Here is a 19,804-nt window from a genome sequence, read left to right as displayed (position 1 = left end):
ATTTAATATGAATAAACGGAGGGAATACTGTATTTAATATAAATAAACGGAGGGAGTACTGTATTTAATATGAATAAACAGAGGGGATACTGTATTTAATATGAATAAACGGAGGGAATACTGTATTTAATATGAATAAACGGAGGGAATACTGTATTTAATATGAATAAACAGAGGGAATACTGTATTTAATATGAATAAACGGAGGGAATACTGTATTTAATATGAATAAACAGAGGGGATACTGTAGTTAATATGAATAAACAGAGGGGATACTGTATTTAATATGAATAAACAGAGGGAATACTGTAGTTAATATAAATAAACAGAGGGAATACTGTATTTAATATGAATAAACGGAGGGAATACTGTATTTAATATGAATAAACGGAGGGGATACTGTAGTTAATATGAATAAACTGAGGGGATACTGTAGTTAATATAAATAAACGGAGGGGATACTGTATTTAATATGAATAAACTGAGGGGATACTGTAGTTAATATAAATAAACGGAGGGGATACTGTATTTAATATGAATAAACAGAGGGAATACTGTAGTTAATATGAATAAACGGAGGGGATACTGTAGTTAATATAAATAAACGGAGGGAATACTGAATTTAATATGAATAAACAGAGGGAATACTATAGTTAATATGAATAAACAGAGGGGATACTGTGTTTAATATGAACACTAACAGCATGTTTGTAAAGACAAAACAGTACAGCATCTAAAACTGGGAATTGTTGTACAAAAACACAACTATACTGTAACTATCTACCAACAGTGATTGAAATAGTTGTTTGCCGTACAAACTTTAGTTTTTTGGGGATGCTGGCCCCGAGATGTCTGCCAAACATTTTGACGTTGATGTCATCTAATAGTTCCACTCACTGACTTGTCTTAACGGGCATCGTATTCATTTGTTTTGCTTGACAGTGCGAGCTAATGATCGCCGGGTGATCCGAGTTGCAATTTGGATTCGTAGGTGTGTGTGTGCGCACAGCATCCAATTACACGCAGCCGTGTGTTGGCTGGTAGTTCGAGGCTCAGTGTCATACAGACGCACTCAGCTCACTCAGATCCAGGTTGTTAAAGGATGAGAACACAAATGAGAAGCAGAGGAGGGTCGATTACTGAGGGCGGGCGGGTGGTGGAGAGCGTGGAGACTATTAGACGGGCCTGCTGGTTTGCAGAAACGAGATCCAACTGCATCATGTAAATGAAAGTAAGGAGAACAATATAGATTGTTTTTCTAGCCAAAATGTCCATTCTTGATACGGCAGGAATGAGGTGGATTGAATTAATGATTAACTAATTAATCGTACTCCACAAAACTCTACAATGTGCCTGATGTGGTCAGTAATGGACTTAATCATCTGGACTTTCAAACCAGCTCTAATAATCTTATTGCTGATGGGCCTTCCTCACTAATGAGTACTGGATGTGACGAGTTCCTGATCACAATAAAAACTATTCTCAATGTTTCGCTTCCTTTGTGTTTTAAAGAAAACACAAAGGAATTTTTCTTGCTGCTTTCTTCCTATTAGCTTAGCTTGCTATTAGCTTAGCTTGCTAACTGGCTAATTGCTGCTTCCTCGCAGCGTCTTTTTTCAATTCTTCCCAATGAAGAGAGAGTGCACGTGTCTTTTTTTCCTGAGCGCTCCGCATGTTTTGTGCGGCCGCTCCGAGCGCGCTTTCAGGAAAGCATCGGTGACGTCAGTGTGGTAAACGGAGGAGGAGCTTGTTTTGTCTGTCTGTCCTGAGCTTTATATTTTATATATTTATAAGCTTTTATCACCGTACGCCTCGTCTCTCTTTGCTCTAACGTTACGACAGATTGAGTGTTGATGAGCTCATCTATACGATGTTTAAAGCAGAGATCCTTCATTTAAAGCTAATCGGGAAAAAAATATGTTAAATAAATAGGTAGTAGCCCAAATAGATAATAAAAAAGCACGGGAGCGATGCTAGTCTAATACATAATTGTGATGTGTTGTCAACATATTCTTGTCATAGAAACAGAAATGCTGGGTTGAAGCTCCAAGGCGCCCAGTGGCCGCTAAAGGGCGCCGTGTGGACACAAACCCTGAGTTTTCAGTTTGGGAAAGACCTTTATGTGTTTGTGTGTGTTTGGTTTTAATTGAGGACTTTTTGTAAAGTGTGTTGGTTTGCTGATGGGCACATTTGATATATATATATATATATATATATGACAGTATATATGAGGAGAGTTACAGCAAGACAGCATGTGTTTGATGTGCAGCGTGCTGTGACAGATTGGATGTGTGTGTGTGTGTGTAGGTGTGTGTGTGTGTAGTCCACAAGCTCGGCCTAAAGGTGTGTATCTACTGAACAGAGTACATGAGTGAAGAAGAAACGTCAATATTCGGAGAGGAACTCTGTGAAAGACACGGATTACACGTGTAAAGACGAGAGCAAAGACCGCAGGGCCTGTTTGTCTTTCTTTGTGTGTGATGCATCGAGATCGAGTAAAGACAGTTTGGAGAGACGGCTCATTGATTTCTGTTCTTGTTGCTTTCTGCTTTAACAAGAAGAAACCTGACCGAACCAATTCACATCCACTGTGCAGCAGCTGTGAGGATGTGAAGCGCGGCAGAACGAGAGCAGCATTGTCACTAAAGTAAACGATAGAAAACAGAGCTATGAGCAGTCGTGAACTGACGTTGTGTCGACGTATGCGTCTGTCTTGCGGTACGCTATGTCCACATAAAAGACAAACACAAGACATGAAAGGACAAACATGCAGAGAAAAACAATGGCAGACGAATATGTGGACGCTGAAAGGAAAAAGCAAAGACTTTGAAGACTGAGCTTTGTGTCCTACGTCACTTTAGAGAGACTTGGTTTTGATCAAATATTGAGCAAGTCAACACTGAAGCAGGAGTTTGAAACCCTGTTTAACCATTTGTGGCGTAATGGACCGCTGGCCGTGATCACGGATTAATTCCACAGCTTAACGTTAACCATGAAAGTGTGAAATAAAGCTTTACTGACGATCGTTGTCCTCCAATATTCAGTACAACATGAGATCAGAACATTATTGATGTGTTTCTAGTCTCTGATAATGTTTCATTGTAAACAACCAATCAGTGTTTAAACCAACAGGAGGAGAGCTAGTAACGTTAGCAGCACCGCTAACGGCTAACCAACGGAGGTTCACTTCAGTTACATTATGATGCCTTCAGGCTCTGCTCAGTGAACATGAGTACTGGCTGAAGGTAAATGATAACGTTATCATGATGTGTTTACATGTGATTTCGTAAAATGAAGTTTTAGTGAAAAATTTGAATAAATAGAGTTATTTGAAGGAGATTTGTTCAGTTGCCTTTCCTTAACTGTAGCTTTACCATGTTTAAGTTTTCGGATATTCTTTTGAGAAATGATTTCTGCCTTAAGGTGTAAACACTTGCATTGAAACATAATGATATGCAATGAGATGCAATGAGATAGCGTACGTTTGGCTATGATGTTACATTAATAATGCAACATAATGCAATATGTTTGGTAGCATAAGCCCTAATCTTTATAACAACATCTCTATAATGTCTTTCTTTTTTACCAGGCTTCAGTTTCTCTCTCTCTCTCATCTCTCCCTCCCTCTGCCCATCCTCCTCTTCATACAGTTGCAATGAATAACATCAGCCCCACAAATGAATCCCCCTTAACCCTCATTGGCCTCCTCTGTTGTCTCCACCGGGTTTATGGGATAACTGTCCCATCAATTATAGGCTAATTGTGTTAGCTGTCATGTATGAAGTGCCGGGGTATTTCCTCAGCTTATGAAAGTGCCAGCTGATTTTAAGGAAGTGTCAGCTCTAATACTACCGGCACATTGTGGCACAATGAAGGAGAATACGGCCTGTGAGAAATGGCAAAGGTTAAAAAAAAAGATTAAACAGGTTCCATTAAAAAAGCCAAATAGATTTAATCTTGAAAGTCGAAAGTAATTCATTGGAAGGGTTTCATGTCACTTTCCAGCCACAGTACATTTGCAGCACAATATTTCAAATTAATAGTTTCATGAATGGTGTTAGAGTCATGTATTGTGTTGTTTTTTGGACGGGCTACATGCTGTGTGTCTACCTGGCTGCATTTTTTTGCTAGGTTTAGCATCCGTTAGCGCTCGTGCTGCTAGCTATGTTCATTGGAAGAGATTTGGCAGCACTGGGCTGCGTTATTCAGGTTGGATCCTTTTTTTAAATCTAGCGTACTCTTGTTAGTTTCTTAAGATTTCTCAAGATAACAGAAGCACCATAGAATGCAATGGAAACTTTAGGCCAGGATGTATTCTACCACTATAAGAGTACTGGTTGGTCTCTGGGTCTCAGGGCTTACTGCACTGTTTGGTAAAGCGGACATTTTGTGTGCACTGTACTTACTGTAATGGGATCTTGGAGGTGAAGGAAAAACCAGGGATTGAAACATACAAAGATATTATTCGGACACTCTCTGAATCACAGTCTGTGGACGTAACAAGTGAACGTAGTCATCGTGACGTCACCCATTTGTTTGTGAACTACCGTTATGAAGCTTTGACTTTGGCGATTTTGCCCTCACCATCTTGGAATACAGCCATCGCCATCTTGGCTGTTTTGCAACCGATGAACGGACGTTACCCTATTTGGAATGAGGAGGAGTGACGTAGAGACGCCGTATACGTCTCTGGTAGAGACCTGTCAATCACAGTAAGCCCCGCCCTAAAGCATCCCCTGCTTTATGGTCTGTTTGACTCTAAATGGACCATAATGTACTAAATGAACATCATGCTGTATTGAAGAAGACTTGAAACTAGAGATTGAGACCATAAACTCATGTTTACAATGTTTACTGAGGTAATAAATCAAGAGAGAAGTAGAGTCATTTTCTCATAGACTTCTATACAACCAGAGGAGTCACCCCCTGGTGGACATTAGAGAGAATGCATGTTTTAAAATCACTTCCACATCAGCTTCACTCACCAGAACCGGAGGTTGCTGCCTGCTCTGAACAAATGTGGCCACACACATAAACCACTTGTAGCTTGATAAAGTCCTGCCATCTGCAGACTCATCATCACCTACAGAGTTGGCAAAACTGCTTGTTCTCAGCGTTGCACTCAAAATGTTTTGAGCCAATCACCGAAACCCTAACTGGTAGTACTCATCCCTGAGAAGCACGAGCCCAGAGGCCATCGCTCTAGCTTCTAATCTGGGAGGGAAGTGTTGCCGAGGCCCGAGACGGCACAGAAGTCATTATGCAGCGATTTGTTCGCAGCCAAACAACTACTTCGTCCTCAGCAGCGTCTCCTCTGTTTGAATCAGCGGAAACGACGGAGTGATGAGCTGATTTGCACTTTGTGGACGAGAACCAGCTGGATAGAGACGTGCTGAAGCTAGAGATCTGACCCCGACAGATACATTCACCCACAGCCACTGATTCAGTCCCAAATGACACGGGTGAGATCGGCACAAGAAGCACATCTTATCAATCAGATTGGTTTCAGCAGCGTACGCTTCATATTTCGAAGTGAATAGAAGTTTCTTTGTGCATAAAAAGCAATCGCTTTTGTCAGCAACTATAACGAACAGCTTTGAAGGAGCGGTTGAAGTCCTCAGTGGTAAAAAGCACAGAAGACTTTGGCTGCATCTTTCAAAAACTCTTCTTTTTAACGAATCATTTTTCTGTTTTTTTCTTTTTAAAGGTACTGTGAGACACAGTGTTGTGAGAGATTACTTTCCCCTAGTTGCCTTTATCTTTCCTCTGGAATAAAGTTGTATTAGTTATTGCAAAAGTAGTTCTGTTTCCAAAAAGTAATTTCTATTTGTCTTTTCGAGTCCAGTCGATGTCCTGTAGATATTACACATATTACTCTTTTCATACTTTGATCATAATTATTTTTAATAGATTTGCTGTTTGAATTATAACATGGTTCGTCCTCCTGTCTTATTTGAGGTTCGGGTTTGGCCTTCACTCCCCTGAAGGCATAAGAAGTGGACTTAGTCATGGTGACATCACTCATTGGTTTGTGGACTGCTGTTTCGAAGCCTTGAATTTGGCGATTTCACCTTCACCATCTTGGATAACGGGCGTCATAACGGGTCTCATCATGTTGGTTTTTTTCCGCAACCAGTGAACAGGAAGTGACCATATCTGGACTGAGGAGGAGTGATGTAGAGAAGTCGTATACTTCTCTGGTAGAGACCTGTCAATCACTGTGTAGCCCCGCCCTAAAGCATCCCCTGCTTTATGGTCTGTTTCATGGGTGTCAAACTCAATCACAGAGAAGGCCAACATTTAAAATTGGGACAATGTTTCGGGAATGAAGCTTGGAAACTGTGCAACGCCCACAGAGTCATACTTTGCCTTGAGTGTGTCATTACACTGGAGGTCTATCAGCTGCATTTGGAAGTGGACAGGTGCTTTTTCCACGTCAACTGCAAACGGATTGCTGAGCAGTTCAAATTTAAATTTCTGATCTGCAAAGTTGGCAAATCGCCGAGTGAGCTCTGTGCCAAGTGCGTCCAGTTTATCAGCAAAATGCGCAGTCGGGAACACAGCGGTGGAGACACGGTTTGTCAGTGTTTGGCAACACAAAGTGACCCACGTTTCCTTGCTGCATCTGAGTCTCACTGCATCATACATGTCTGTGATCATACATGTCTGTGATCACACGTCCCCGTCCCTGAAGCTGGGGGTTTAGCTCAGTGAGATGCTTCGTTATGTCGTGGTATATCTACTTATTATGGCACATTACCTTTCATAGAAATAGCTATGAGACCAGCCTGAGTTGGACTAATAGTCCATAAAAAAAATAAAAAAGATGCTGATATCTAGACTTAGAAATAGATTTTAGCCTTTGGCCACGTATAATATAAGAGACGTGGCTTTGTTGAGACTGTCTATTGACACACACACACACACATACACACACACACACACACACACACACACACCGAGTCCCCGTCTGAGAGTAACTCGTAATAATTAACATTGATGCATAATGAATCGTGTGAGATTACCATTCCTGATTTCATGTTCTAATTGGTGATATTCATGCTAATGCATATTTCAGTTGCATTCAAACACTGATTTTGGACATTGAGTACCGTGACGTGACGGTCAAAGCTTTGAAGCCTCTTGGATGGATGGATTTATTTTTAATGATGAATGAGAAACTTGCTCCTCTGTTATTTCCCCGGTTAGTTTTTTTATTTCTTTCACTCTGTCTGGAAGAACAAGGCATTAACAAGCCATCTCCAGCAGCTCTCATTGACACTCATTTGTTAGTCAAAATAGACTGTAATTAGGTAGAAGATTGCCTGGAAAAAGTGAGTGTTTAATTCATGCACAATGGCACTGAGCGTTTCAGATCTCCAGTGGGAGTTGAGTGTACATTTTGTAAACAGCTAATGATTTCCTTTGGGCGCGAGGAATGTGCTGCTTGTATAGCGCTGCAACCGTCACGCGGGTTTTTGGATAATTAACGGTTTCACACACACACATGAGTCTCGGGGATGATAAATCAGCTGTCAGGGAAAACTACAAAATCAGCACGTTCCTAAACAGCTGGGGGAGCGAATGAAGTTAGACAAACAAGTTTAAATAATCTCACGTGGCTCCTTTGAGGCTCTTTGCCAACTTCTGTCGGACACAGAGGAGATGAAAGTGCTGCAGAGAAAACACCAGGCGGTACATATTTACTCTGTTTCAGGGGTAGAAAATTAAAATGCAGCGAGGTCCAGTGAGAGAGAATGTCCTCATTTAAAGGTCCGGAACATCACAATAATGTCTAACTTGTTCTATGATTTAGTCCCATGTATGTTGAAGTAGCCTAAAAGTTGTTTTAACGTCTGTATGTCGTCAACAATTAACTGTCAAATCAATTAAAGAAAGTTTAAAGAGTTGTGCTTTGTCTTGTAACGCTTCACATCACCACTTTTAATAATCTTCACGGTCTCTGAACACATGAGACATACTGGTTTTAAACTGAAACACCTTCTCTGACTCACTTACTGTACAGACTTTTCTCTCTCGCCCGTCTCTCCCCTGTTTGTGTTTATCTCACTTGAGTCGGGACGCTTATCGGAATACACATATTTGATTGCCGGAGCAGCATCACGGAAACGGTTTCCAACGCATGTAATTGGTTGGTGTGTTTTCTGGACCGCTGCACGAGTGCCGGCTACAATAGAGGCGCACCGGCAAAATGTAATAGTTCTCAAATGTATTTATCGGTTATAGGTCCTGGTCTGGGTCCAACGACGTCTGGGTCCGGACCCAGACCGTGAATACTGACCCCTGGTCTATTTTCTAGAATGCTTATGGAGGGAATCGAACCCCTGACCGTCAGAGTTCTGCTCTGCTTCCTCTTCGGTGCCGCAACTATTTTTTATTTCTGAACCGAGCAAGTAGGTGTGAACGGGGATAAGCGCTCGCTTGTCGGTTTAATGTGATTAGCCGCACGGGGCTCTAGCGGACCTGCGCTTTCATCTGGGTGGGCCAACATCATTAAGAGCCATGTTTGTTGTGTGCTTGTCTCAGGCGCTGTGGCTGCGAGGTTCAGTCCTAATGAGTGTGTACGAACCCGTTTCACGCTCATCTGTCCACTCATGCGTGTGTTACCCTGAGTTTGGTCTTTCTGTGTGTGTGTGTGTGTGTGTGTGTGTGTGAGAGAGACACGGGCCGTTAAGTCTGGAGCTCACTAATGAGGATCTGTGTCGCATCAAAACCCATCCAACACCAGCCCTGTTAGCTAGCGGTTAGCTTCCGACAGTGTAGCCGCTAGCTAAAGAGAGAGAGCGTGTAGGCATTTCAGTGTGTGATGATGTGGGTCACCTCTTACTTTTTCTTTGCATTTTCTTTGTTGAGTTCTACAGGGCCGCCTCTAAGGAACATATCCTCATATGTCGATATACCTAAAAGTTATTTTTTGGTGCGTTTTCCAACGACAGATCCAGCAACACGTGTCGATTTCAGCTCGTTACATTCGTACGGTCTTGGACTTGGTTGGGTTTAGGCGACAAACCTCTTAGTTAGGTTTAAGAAAGATATTGTGGTTTGGGTTAAAATAACTACGGAAGTTATGTTACTGCAGTACGGAAGGTTCCGTGGCAAATCAATCATTGTTGACTCTCCGTCGCCATCTTGGATTACAGCCGTTGCCATGCTGGTTTTTTTGCAACCAATGAACAGGAAGTGACCATACCTGGACTGAGGAAAAGTCACGTAGAGACGGCGTATACGTCTCTGGTAGAGATCTGTCAATCACTGTGTAGCCCCGCCCTAAAGCATAAAGACCTTCAAGATTATATGAAAATGCATGAGCAGAAATGAGATGATGTGATGTGCTGTGGTCAGAAGATGGTTTGGCTTTTGTGTTTTCTTTTCTTTGTTCTCTGGATGGGACCCCTGGGCGTACTGTCCTAAAACCTTTCCAAACAACTCCAAATGGTGCAATATGTGGCCAGACGTGAGGTGTTATTGACTTTATGTCCAGAGGCTGCAAATCCAGCATCTTTCGGCGGTAAAGATGTCGAAGTCATCAAGATAGGAGCGTTGCAAAAAAGCAACTATTGTACAAAGAAAGTGCATCTGAGAAGCCTTTTCCAATTAAAGATGCAAAGTGCAGGAGTTGGTGACACATTACTGCTCATTAGGGGCCAGTGGGACCGGCTAGCTGCTGTTGTGAATCGTTCTTTTACAGCCAGAGACCGGGAGGTACTTAGTATTGTGAATGTGTCCAGAAGTTTCAGATTTCTGTGCTTTTGTTGGGAAGTTAATATTTACTACTTTTTGGCCACAGAGGGACTTTGAACAGGCGTCGTAGCTCCGTGCATTCCTCGTCTCTGCACCATCTGGTTCGGATCACGTAGCCTCTGTGTCGTTGTAAACTACAGCGTCCGCTTTGACAATGACAGCTCTGCACGTGATTGGTCGATGCCCTTATTCGCGGTCCAAAAACGCACAGAAAAACAATCAACGTTGTGTGTTGTCGTGTAAATTAATTGCACGAACGATAAAGCCCCCAGTGTGTAAAGTCCTTCAGTGTCTTTTACATCTGATGCTGTCACACATGTAGGACTGTAGAACCAAAGTTCCTCTCTGGTAGAACAGCTTTAGATCAATAAAGAAGTCCATTTGATTATAATATCATCATCACTTCTCCTCAGTTAACTACTGGCTCATTCAAAGCACTAATGTCAACAGGCTGTGCAAAAGCTGTTTCACTGTTAAATAATAGAGGAAGAGAACGCACAGTCGACATCACTGCCACTGAGGAGGGAATAATTCATTTAGAGGAACATCGGGGTCTCATGTCTGCCACCTTGTTCAACGGAACTAATGGTCCATGTTACTGAATCACACTGATGAGTAATAGCTGTAATTTAACAGACAGCGGCTTTTACCCCCCCCCACACACAGTGTGAGCAGCCAAATACACTACAAAAAGGTGAGTAAAATGTTGTTTTTGAGTTAAAAGTAAGTATCTTTTTAAGTTCTGAGGGCTAAACTAAGCAATTATAAAGACTTTTTATAACTTAGCATTAAAGCCGAAATGAATGAGCAAATGTACTTTTTTCCATTTGTTTTTCACACACACACACACACACTCACACACAGAGTTTTGATCCATTGTATTTTGAGCACAATCAAGCTAATGCATAAGAGGTACAGTATGTGCTGTATACTACACACACACACACACACACACACACACACACACACACACAGTCACAGCTCACTCAGAAGGATTTAGTTAATTTAGCTGAGTGTGTTCCGTAAACAGTAAATATACATGAGGGCCAAAGAACAACTAGAATTCCCTGTGTGAATGTGCTTGTGTGTCTGGATTGTGCTCTCCATGCCTGGTATACTGGTTGGTGGAGTGGCCCTTTAAGAATCTGATTGTGTTTGGACAGACAATAACTAGTCAGGGTAAGGTTGTAAGGTTCCTTCACATTTTCTGCTTGGTCACTGTGATAAAAGACCAGACGGCAACCTCCGGTTCTACCGAGTGAAGCCGATGCTTCATGTCTTAAAGCTGCATTCTCTCTAGTGACCACCAGGGGGCGACTCCTCTGGTTGTATAGAAGTCTATGAGAAAATGACTCTACTTCTCTCTTGATTTATTACCTCAGTAAACATTGTAAACATGAGTTTATGGTCTCAATCTCTAGTTTCAAGAGTGGTTTTCACCTCATGAAAGTTAAAATTGTAACATTTTTGGTTGCCAAAAAATGTCTCATTTAGCGTCCGCTAGTACTTAGTTCCACACTCTTGTGTTACTCTTGGTTGCAAAAAGCCAAGATGGTGACGGCCAAAATGTCAAATTAGAACTTCCAAAACCGTAGTCCATAAAACAGTGGGTGATGTCACAGTGACTACGTCCACTTCTCATATACAGTCTGTTATTCACCTCGTCTGAAACTCCACGTACTCAAGCCACGGTTGGTGGTACTGAGATACATCTAACGAGCCTGTATGTGACATTCAGGGGAGTCCAATCTGATTGGCTTGTTGAATCACATGTTTTTATATCCAAACAGCCCCAAAAAACTGACTCAATTATCAAAATCCAAATGCAATACCCACAATTTTGATGTTCACACTCTGTTCGTTACTTCTAATCTCCTCTCCACATCATCATTTATCTTGTGCTCATCTTTTCCCAGCAGGGATTCTGTTGCTCTCTGCTGCAACAACATAAAGCTTCATGATATCTCAATGATTGCTCTGCCAGTTGCTGAGATGTTGTTCTCCAGTTCCTGCTCTGGTTTAGCGACACACACTGAAGTTGAATCTCATCTTCTGTTGTGTTACTGTCAGGATACAGTAACTCTGCTCTAATCAGCTGGCTGTCTTCTCTCTGTTTGCGGAGATGTAAACTTTGAGTTAATGCAGACGAAATGATTCCATATCGCCGTTGTGTCTTTTTTTTATCACATTACTTTCATTTGTCGTCATAAAAACACCCTGAAAAGCAACATGCGCTGTAACTCAAAGGACACGCTCTTCTTTAAGGAGCTCTCCTTAAGCTCTCGGTAGCTTTCTTTGGCTCGCTCATTGGAAATCCATGGTGTTCCTTCTCTTCCCTCTCCAGCTGTATTGATCGCTCTCAACACTAAGCCTCTGACTCCTTTTACTCACTCCTTCATTTCTCTTTCCAAGCTTTCAGCAGTTTGCTGTCTTCTCTCTCTTGTTCTCCCTCTCTAACTCTGTCTCTTGTTTCTTCCAGCGATCAGATCTTAAATATAAGTCGATATATATTTGAGATGCTCGTCGTCTGAGTGCCTTCTTTTAATTAACTCCAATCAAAGCGACTAAAACTGAGGTTATAATCCGTGACACGTAACCAGTCTGGTGTTTACTGTGATGCAGTGATTTGAGATGCACTTTCTTTCTTCTTATATGCATGACGTAAAACTCTTGACAGGTGAACTCACAAAGAACGTCTAGAGGTTGTAGCCACCGTGACTTTTTGATTCCGTCCCACAGCGTACACAGTCTCAGTCTCATGGAAAGAGTGTGACTTGACATTTGACGGGCCGCGGTTTGCCAACACGATGGTGACCTGTGGCTCTGTGTTGTTGACTCTGATCTATGAAAGACTTCACAATCACAAACGGTTTGTTGGAAGGAATTTGACTTGGTGAATAAAGTATAAAGGCCTTTTTAAAACTAGAATATGACGAACAAACAAACATTATTAACTGTTATTCAAGTGTTATGTGTTTATTTACAGTCTACATGTGTGCAGGGAAAGTTGACTTGATGTCTTTCACACTGGGGACACTGGGGACCCACTGCTTTGTGAAATGGCGGATTATGTCCCAATCATTTTTAAAAAGGCATTGTTTGGTAGAAATGGCCTCTAAAGTGAGTGAATACACTGTTTATCTGATGTCTATACATCTGGAGGTGACTGGACAATATTTTGCCGTCGGAGGGATTCTGGTGTCTGTTTTTACAGCGTGCAGTATCGACCGATCACGTTTGATCACGATTTGGTTGCATGCAGTTAAAAGAAGTGACTCAGTAAAGAGCAAGAGAGGCAGAAGCCAGTGGCTATCGTCTGATGATGATTCAGCATTTCATTGGTTTAAGATTTGCTTGTGAGACAATCCGGTCGTACTCGTCCTTACTGTACGTCTCTGTAACGGGACAGTTCACGACGAGAAGCGCACGTAAGAGGAAAGTCTTGGCAGAGGGAACCCCATACACATGGACCCCCTTGACCCCTGATGCTTGATGTCTTCAGACCACAAATGAGGAAGAATAAAAGCTAGCTAGCCTCACTCCCCGCCGCTAAGACACTACTCTGCCGGGACGAGAGACGGACCTTCAGTCGGCTTCAGCAACTCAAGTTCAGCACCGCAAAGCTGAGCTCCGGGTGTCACGATTATGATTCATTATGACCATTATTAAAAGGAAAAGAATCCATGAAAGTTGTCAGTAAACTGACTTTGACTGTTTAAAAACACAAATGTTTGTAACTTCAACGTCTCCTCTCTTTCTCTCACCCCCAGACCGTTGCGTTGCCATGACGAGCGAGGAGGAGGAGGGCCCCAGCGTTGCAACACCGTCGGCGGCGGCAATCTCCGATGGCGCCGCCGCCGTCACTTCCTCCTCCCCCCGCAGGCCCTCCCCGCAGCGCGAGAAAAAGGAGGAGGAAGAGGAGGACATAGAGGAGGAAGGGATTCTTCAGGAAGAGAGGATCGAGGAGGACGTGGTGGAGTGTGACGGGGACGATGGAGACGACGACGACAGCAGCGACACCAGTGTGTTAGTGGTGCCATACCCGGAGCTGGCACCCGTGGTCTTCTTCTGCCTCAAGCAGACAACATGTCCTCGCAGCTGTTGCATCCGCATGGTCACCAGCCCATATCCTTTCACACCGTCACCGGTGGTGCTGTCAGCTTGTGGATTATCTCCAAAAGTGCCGATTAATATCTGAATCCATCATCATTTAGTCATCATCACCGGGTTCTAGGCTCTAAAGTCACACATTAAGAAGGCCGTATCACTCTTAAGGTTAGTCTTCCATTAACGGGAGACGGATTCAGCTGACACAACATCCTGGCTCTGAGATGTTTCAACCTCACCTGACACGTGTGAGCAGCCCCCAGGTGGTGCATAGGGGGTCTGGATCCAAGTCCAGATAAGTGCAGGTTTAAATACCATTTACGAGCCGGATTAATGGATGCATGACGCATTCTGCTCCAAACACACGTGTGACGCATGTAGCAGTCATTCTAGCAAGGTGTCAGCAATGCGCATGGAAAAATGAAAAAAAAACAGATTTGCTAATATTATACAAATTTCTTTTTTTCATCACTGATTTTCATCGAAATGACATTTGCTTGCAACTATCATTACACCTAAACTCTGGAGAAATGTTGCTCATTCTAAGCAACTCATAACTGTTCCCGCATATCTAACAGGCAGCATTGAGACATGCTGGATGGAGCATAGTCAACTTTTACTTCAGAGTGCTTGAAGTGAAAGTTTCCGCCTTTTGTGTGAGCAGAAATGATCGGTGCGAGGTGATGTAGGACTCATGTCTTTATCTTAGTCTTTGTGTATTCTATCTATTCTCTGCCCTTCATAAGAAGTGACACAGGGCAGCACAAGCAGACGGTTCTTATCAAGCGTCTTAAGAGCATCAGGTCATGTGTGACTCACACACTCCGACCCCCCAAACACAGAGTTCATATTCCTCCAAGTTGTAACGCCGCCGAGTGAAGAATGAGTGAGCAGACAAAGCAGAGATTTGACCGGCTGTTGATGTTGGCAGAGACTAATAAAGGGAAAGAGAGAAGGAGACGAATGAAAGGATTCAGAGAAACGATGGAAAGAAGGAAAGTTATACTGATGGAAAGATGACAGTGGGTCGTAGAAGCAGGGAAACAAACAGACAACACGTGAGACTGGCAGTGTAAGTGTTTAAGAGAGGTGTGAAGGTGGGGGAAGGAATACAACAAATATAGTGTGTGTGTGTGTGTGTGTGTGTGTGTGTGTGTGTGTGTTTCTGTGTGTCTGCATGTGATAAATCGCTCCAGCGTTGACGTCGCAATGTGTGCGTCTGCATTAGTCACATGGTGCGACGCGTCAAGTGAGGCAAATGATCTCAAACACGTCACGCTCAAACATTTGTTCTTGCTGCACACAACTCTGATTTCAGGGGTCTCGGATACACAGACTGTGTTGCTGCTGACGGACACGTCGGCTCTGCATGCAAAAAAACATTTGTTATACCATTACTTTATGTTTCATATCGCATAAAATATAAAATGCAATAAAAAGACATTATTTTTTCCAATATGGTGCAGCTCTAATGTGAGCATGTGAGCGGAAAAGCAAAGCTGTTTCTCCCCAGGGACAAAGAGCTGATATCAGTGATTCCTGTCATGGAGAGAAAGGAGGAGATTGAAATAAATGTTCTCTTTGCAGACACTCTGCTCTTCTTACCTTTCCATTAAGCAAACATCACATCAACTTCAGCTTCATTCATCACCAACTGGAGAGAAAGACGCAGCAGGAATTAGAGCGGGAAAATAAATGTTGGAGAGATGCTCAATAGGCGAGCCATCCGTTCAGGTCGGAGAAAAACACTTTGGCTTTTGTCTGTTATTTGTTCCTCTGCTCCGCTCACAAGTGAATTATAATATATATTATAATCCATCTGGATTCTTCTCATGTACATGATGAGAATAAACCGAAAGGCACTTGCTGCAAAAAAAAGTACTATAAAGCCCTGTGTTCTCATATCAAATCTCTAAAGCAGGAGTGCTATGCTAGCAGTCGTTCACCGCTGATAGCTGTTGGTTGTTCACTAGGCGACAACCTCCGGTTCTCCAAAGTGAAGCCATTGCTTCATGTGTTAAAGCTGCATTCTCTCTAATGTCCACCAGGGGGCGACTCCTCTGGTTGTATGCCTCTGCTGGTTGTAAAGCAGGGTAGGCTTTAGGGCGGGGCTTACTGTGATTGACAGCTTTCCCTTCACTGGTTGCAAGAAAACAAGAAATGCAGAACTTGTCCTACTTCTTAGAAACAGTCTATGTTGTTGACTTTATTTGAGTTACTCTAGCGGGTGCTAATGCTAACGCCAGTTTGTCAGCTCCTCAGCTAAGGTGGCTAAAACATACATAGTGTTGAAGTGGAAGAGCTGAAGTGGTTTATAGAAGGGTCTCTAAAGAGAGATATAGTACTCAGAGTTTTAAAGAAATAGAGGGATTGTTGTTGGCCACTTATTGGTGCTTCAGGAGTTCTGAGTGCTGGCTCAGCTCCCCCCCCTCCCACTTCTCCCTCTGGCTCCATCACTCTTCTTCACCGTTTCTCTCTTGGACAGCAAATCATTTGTAGTTTCCATTGTGTTAAGTCTTTTCGTCGAAGCGCAGAGAGGACGTCAGTGAGGCAGAGTTGGATACTTGGCAGTCGACAGGGATAGACGGGTCAGACTTCTGTCGCTCTAGATTTATTCCCGATCACAGTTTGACATAATTTACTTCCGGATTCTATTCGTGCGTCACTTTTTTTTGTCGTCGCTGATCCTCATCCACACTCACCGATGTGTCCACTTCACCATTGTTTCGCTCTGTCCTTGTGAGAAAACACTGTGCCAGCAATGGTTTTTGAGAAAGCAAGAGAGCTGTTGTAAAGGAGGTGGATATCGCTGGTTGAAGGACTATTAATATCAATGAGACTAAATATTCATAACACCTTTATGTAACACAACATAACAGCCTCGAAAGAATACCCATGAAGTTAAATCAGGTTGTTTGTATTATGTTGTTTGTTGGTTGTATTATGCACGGTACGGAGGTGTACCGTGATAAGTCCACATTTCTAACTGCAGTTGTATAAATCATAATTGCATTAATTATGCACTAAATGCACTCATATATGTCTTCTTATTCGATGTATTCTCTGCGCTGTAAATTGTGCTGCGCTACATTTTAAGTGTATACTTGACAATTTCTTATCAACAATAGGAATGTAGGCTAAGTCTACTCTACGTTGGTACAAGTGTCTATATGTACACTTTAAATGTATTTACATGCAAGTGTACTTCTCAATTTGCCAAGTCATGAAACAGCAGCTCGTAACAATGAATCTGGGAAAGTGAAACTATGAAAAGCTGAACCCAGGAACACGTCTGGGTGGGCACAAAGCTCTAATTAACACAGCAATAAATACTGTCATTCAGTGCCCTACGGAAACAATGCTGTTCATGTGCACCAGAGCACCATTCATGGAGAATTGTAACACTGCAGTAAACTCCGATGGCTTTCTGTTGTAAAAGGAACGCTCATTCTGCTGATCAACAGTCTGCTCTGCGCTCTGTGAAGCTTTCAGCATTTGGTTTTGGTTTGGATATCAACAGTTATAATGCCATGGACCTGCTTGCTAGTCTGCTTGTTGAATTATATGTACTGTTTGTCAACCGTACCCAATGGTATTGACTTTGAATCTTGCTAAAAACATTATGCTAATGAAGAATTTGTAATTTGGGAACAGTGACATGGCTGGATAACTAGCTTGTTATGTTGTCTTACATGCTGTCAGATCATATTCACTGTTGGTCAACCATACGCAATGTTATTGGATCTTGTGAGCCTAAAGTTAGCTTCCTGGCTCGTAGTCGAGCCGAAGGGTTCTATGAGCCGAGCCTAGAAATATCTCCCATTGCCAAGTTGTATCCAAGGTCGGTCCTATTTACGTTTACATTGCATAGGGAACCTCATGGGATGGTAATAATTGTTCCAGGTATTAGCCACCCCCCAGGTGTTACCAGGGAAAGGCCCCGCTGAGCGCCAGACAGTTGTGGCCTCCCCGTTGTGGCCTCTCCGCTGTCCATTAAGTCTTTATTGTGGACAGCTCAGCGGGCATTGTCCCTCTCATGCTCCATTTATTAGCAATAACAATGGTGTGTTAATCTTCATGAACCTTTGGATGTTTTACACAAACGCTGTGGGCTGTATTTTAGAAATAATGTATGAAAGTATACAGATTATGTGTATGTATGTATGTACATCATTACCTGAGATGTAGCCTACCTTTGGGGTACTTGCAGGAATTTAATACCACTTAAAACACACTATTCATGGTTTTATTTTGAAGGGTCAATGCAAATCTATCGGACTCAACTATGTTGACTTTCAAATAAAAACAATGACGTTAAGGCAACAAAAAAGCAGTGTAGAGCAGCTTCTCAGTGTGATCTACAATACTACCATCCTCTCATATTACAGGGAGTCATTTGATTCAATGTTTATATCATAAATTGTCTTTCATAAAGCTTGAAAGTCTTTTTGTTAACATCTGTTTGCTCGATGAGCAGTTGTTTCCTCCAGCATTACGCTTCGTGTGGCTACAACAACAACTTCATCTAGTTGAATCTGAACCGTGTCGCTGCCCAAAGGCGTTCATGTTGAATTATGTTGAAAGTGGTGGTTGAAAAAGCACTTTAACAATTCGGTTCTCTGAATACGAGGAGCAAGACAGACGTGGTTAAGAGAAACACTTTAGTTGGAACTGGGTTTTGTGCTGAGGTGAGGTGCTGCCAGCAGTCTTACCATCCTTGTGAAATTTGTATTTGTTTTGGCAAAATTGTACATTTCCCACGCTGAATCGATTGCGTAGTCGCATAAGAAATGAAACGTCAAGGCAAACTTGTCACGGCCTGTGGTTTCTCTTCCCTACACAAAGCTGCTTCCAACAGGGAGTACTCTCGTTGTATCCACAGTCTGTGTGGCTCCACTGATGCCGGGCTGAAAGTGAAGCACATACCACGTTAACTAGCAGAAACACAGCAGCGTCCGTTGACATAGAGAGGGTGTAATCAGAGCGTTGTGGAGGAGGGAATAATGGAGATCATTCCAAAGGCTTGGAGATGATAAATGCTGCTCTCCACAGCTAAACCTGTACCTGTGTGTTGGACAGGAGGGAGGGATGAAGGCAGAGAATGAGAGGAGAAGCAGTCTGTGTAGAGACAAACAGAGCAAGAAGAGTTCATATATATATTCTGCTCCAAACCAAATCTGATGGCAACGGAAGTTCAGATTAATAGCTTCCAATTCACTTTCAATCTCCTGTGGGCCAACACATGTGGCCCTCTGTGCCACTGGTGTTATTGCACATACACACAAACTCTCACCATCACGCAGATCTACCGACACATACACACAAACGCAGACAAAGATATTCAGCACATATATATATATGAATAATCCATATTGGCAGATACAGATCCCTCTTTTGTCTTGTTTGGTTATAGCAGCTGGTCTACCAGACTTCAGACTGTAGACCACCGCTCTGAAGTCAGTAAACATCACAAATCCTAAATGTTATACTTTTACTTTGTTATAGTCGTCTACAGTCTTCATAAAATCACACTATTCAAATGATAAAGAAATACAATACTGTATTTCTATTGATAAAAACAAATATGGTCATTAGTATTTATTAAAGTTCATCACCAAATCTACATTTTACAGATGACATGTGAACACATGATAACGTTATAATGTACCTTCAGCCAGTACTCATGTTCACTGAGCAGAGCCTGAAGGCATCATCATGTAACTGAAGTGAACCTCCATTGGTTAGCCGTTAGCGGTGCTGCTAACGTTACTAGATCTCCTCCTGTTGGTTAGCCGTTAGCGGTGCTGCTAACATTACTAGATCTCCTCCTGTTGGTTAGCCGTTAGCGGTGCTGCTAACGTTACTAGCTCTCCTCCTGTTGGTTAGCCGTTAGCGGTGCTGCTAACGTTACTAGCTCTCCTCCTGTTGGTTAGCC

The 19,804-nt window shown here is 42.5% G+C and overlaps 1 protein-coding gene across 1 annotated transcript in view; it reads left to right on the top strand.

The window, feature by feature from the left end:
* Nucleotides 1–19,804, top strand: part of LOC116400745 (voltage-dependent T-type calcium channel subunit alpha-1I-like) — a 153,271-nt gene that overhangs the window by 33,762 nt on the left and 99,705 nt on the right. The window contains exon 2 of the mRNA XM_031878742.1: nt 13,533–13,887. Coding sequence (XP_031734602.1) covers nt 13,547–13,887 — 341 coding nt within the window. The 5' untranslated portion in view covers nt 13,533–13,546. The remainder of the gene's footprint in view (nt 1–13,532; nt 13,888–19,804) is intronic.

The sequence above is a fragment of the Anarrhichthys ocellatus genome, unplaced genomic scaffold (assembly GCF_004355925.1).
Source record: "Anarrhichthys ocellatus isolate YVR2014 unplaced genomic scaffold, GSC_Weel_1.0 scaffold197, whole genome shotgun sequence".
Taxonomy (NCBI): domain Eukaryota; kingdom Metazoa; phylum Chordata; class Actinopteri; order Perciformes; family Anarhichadidae; genus Anarrhichthys; species Anarrhichthys ocellatus.
This window is presented reverse-complemented; position numbering and strand designations above follow the sequence as displayed.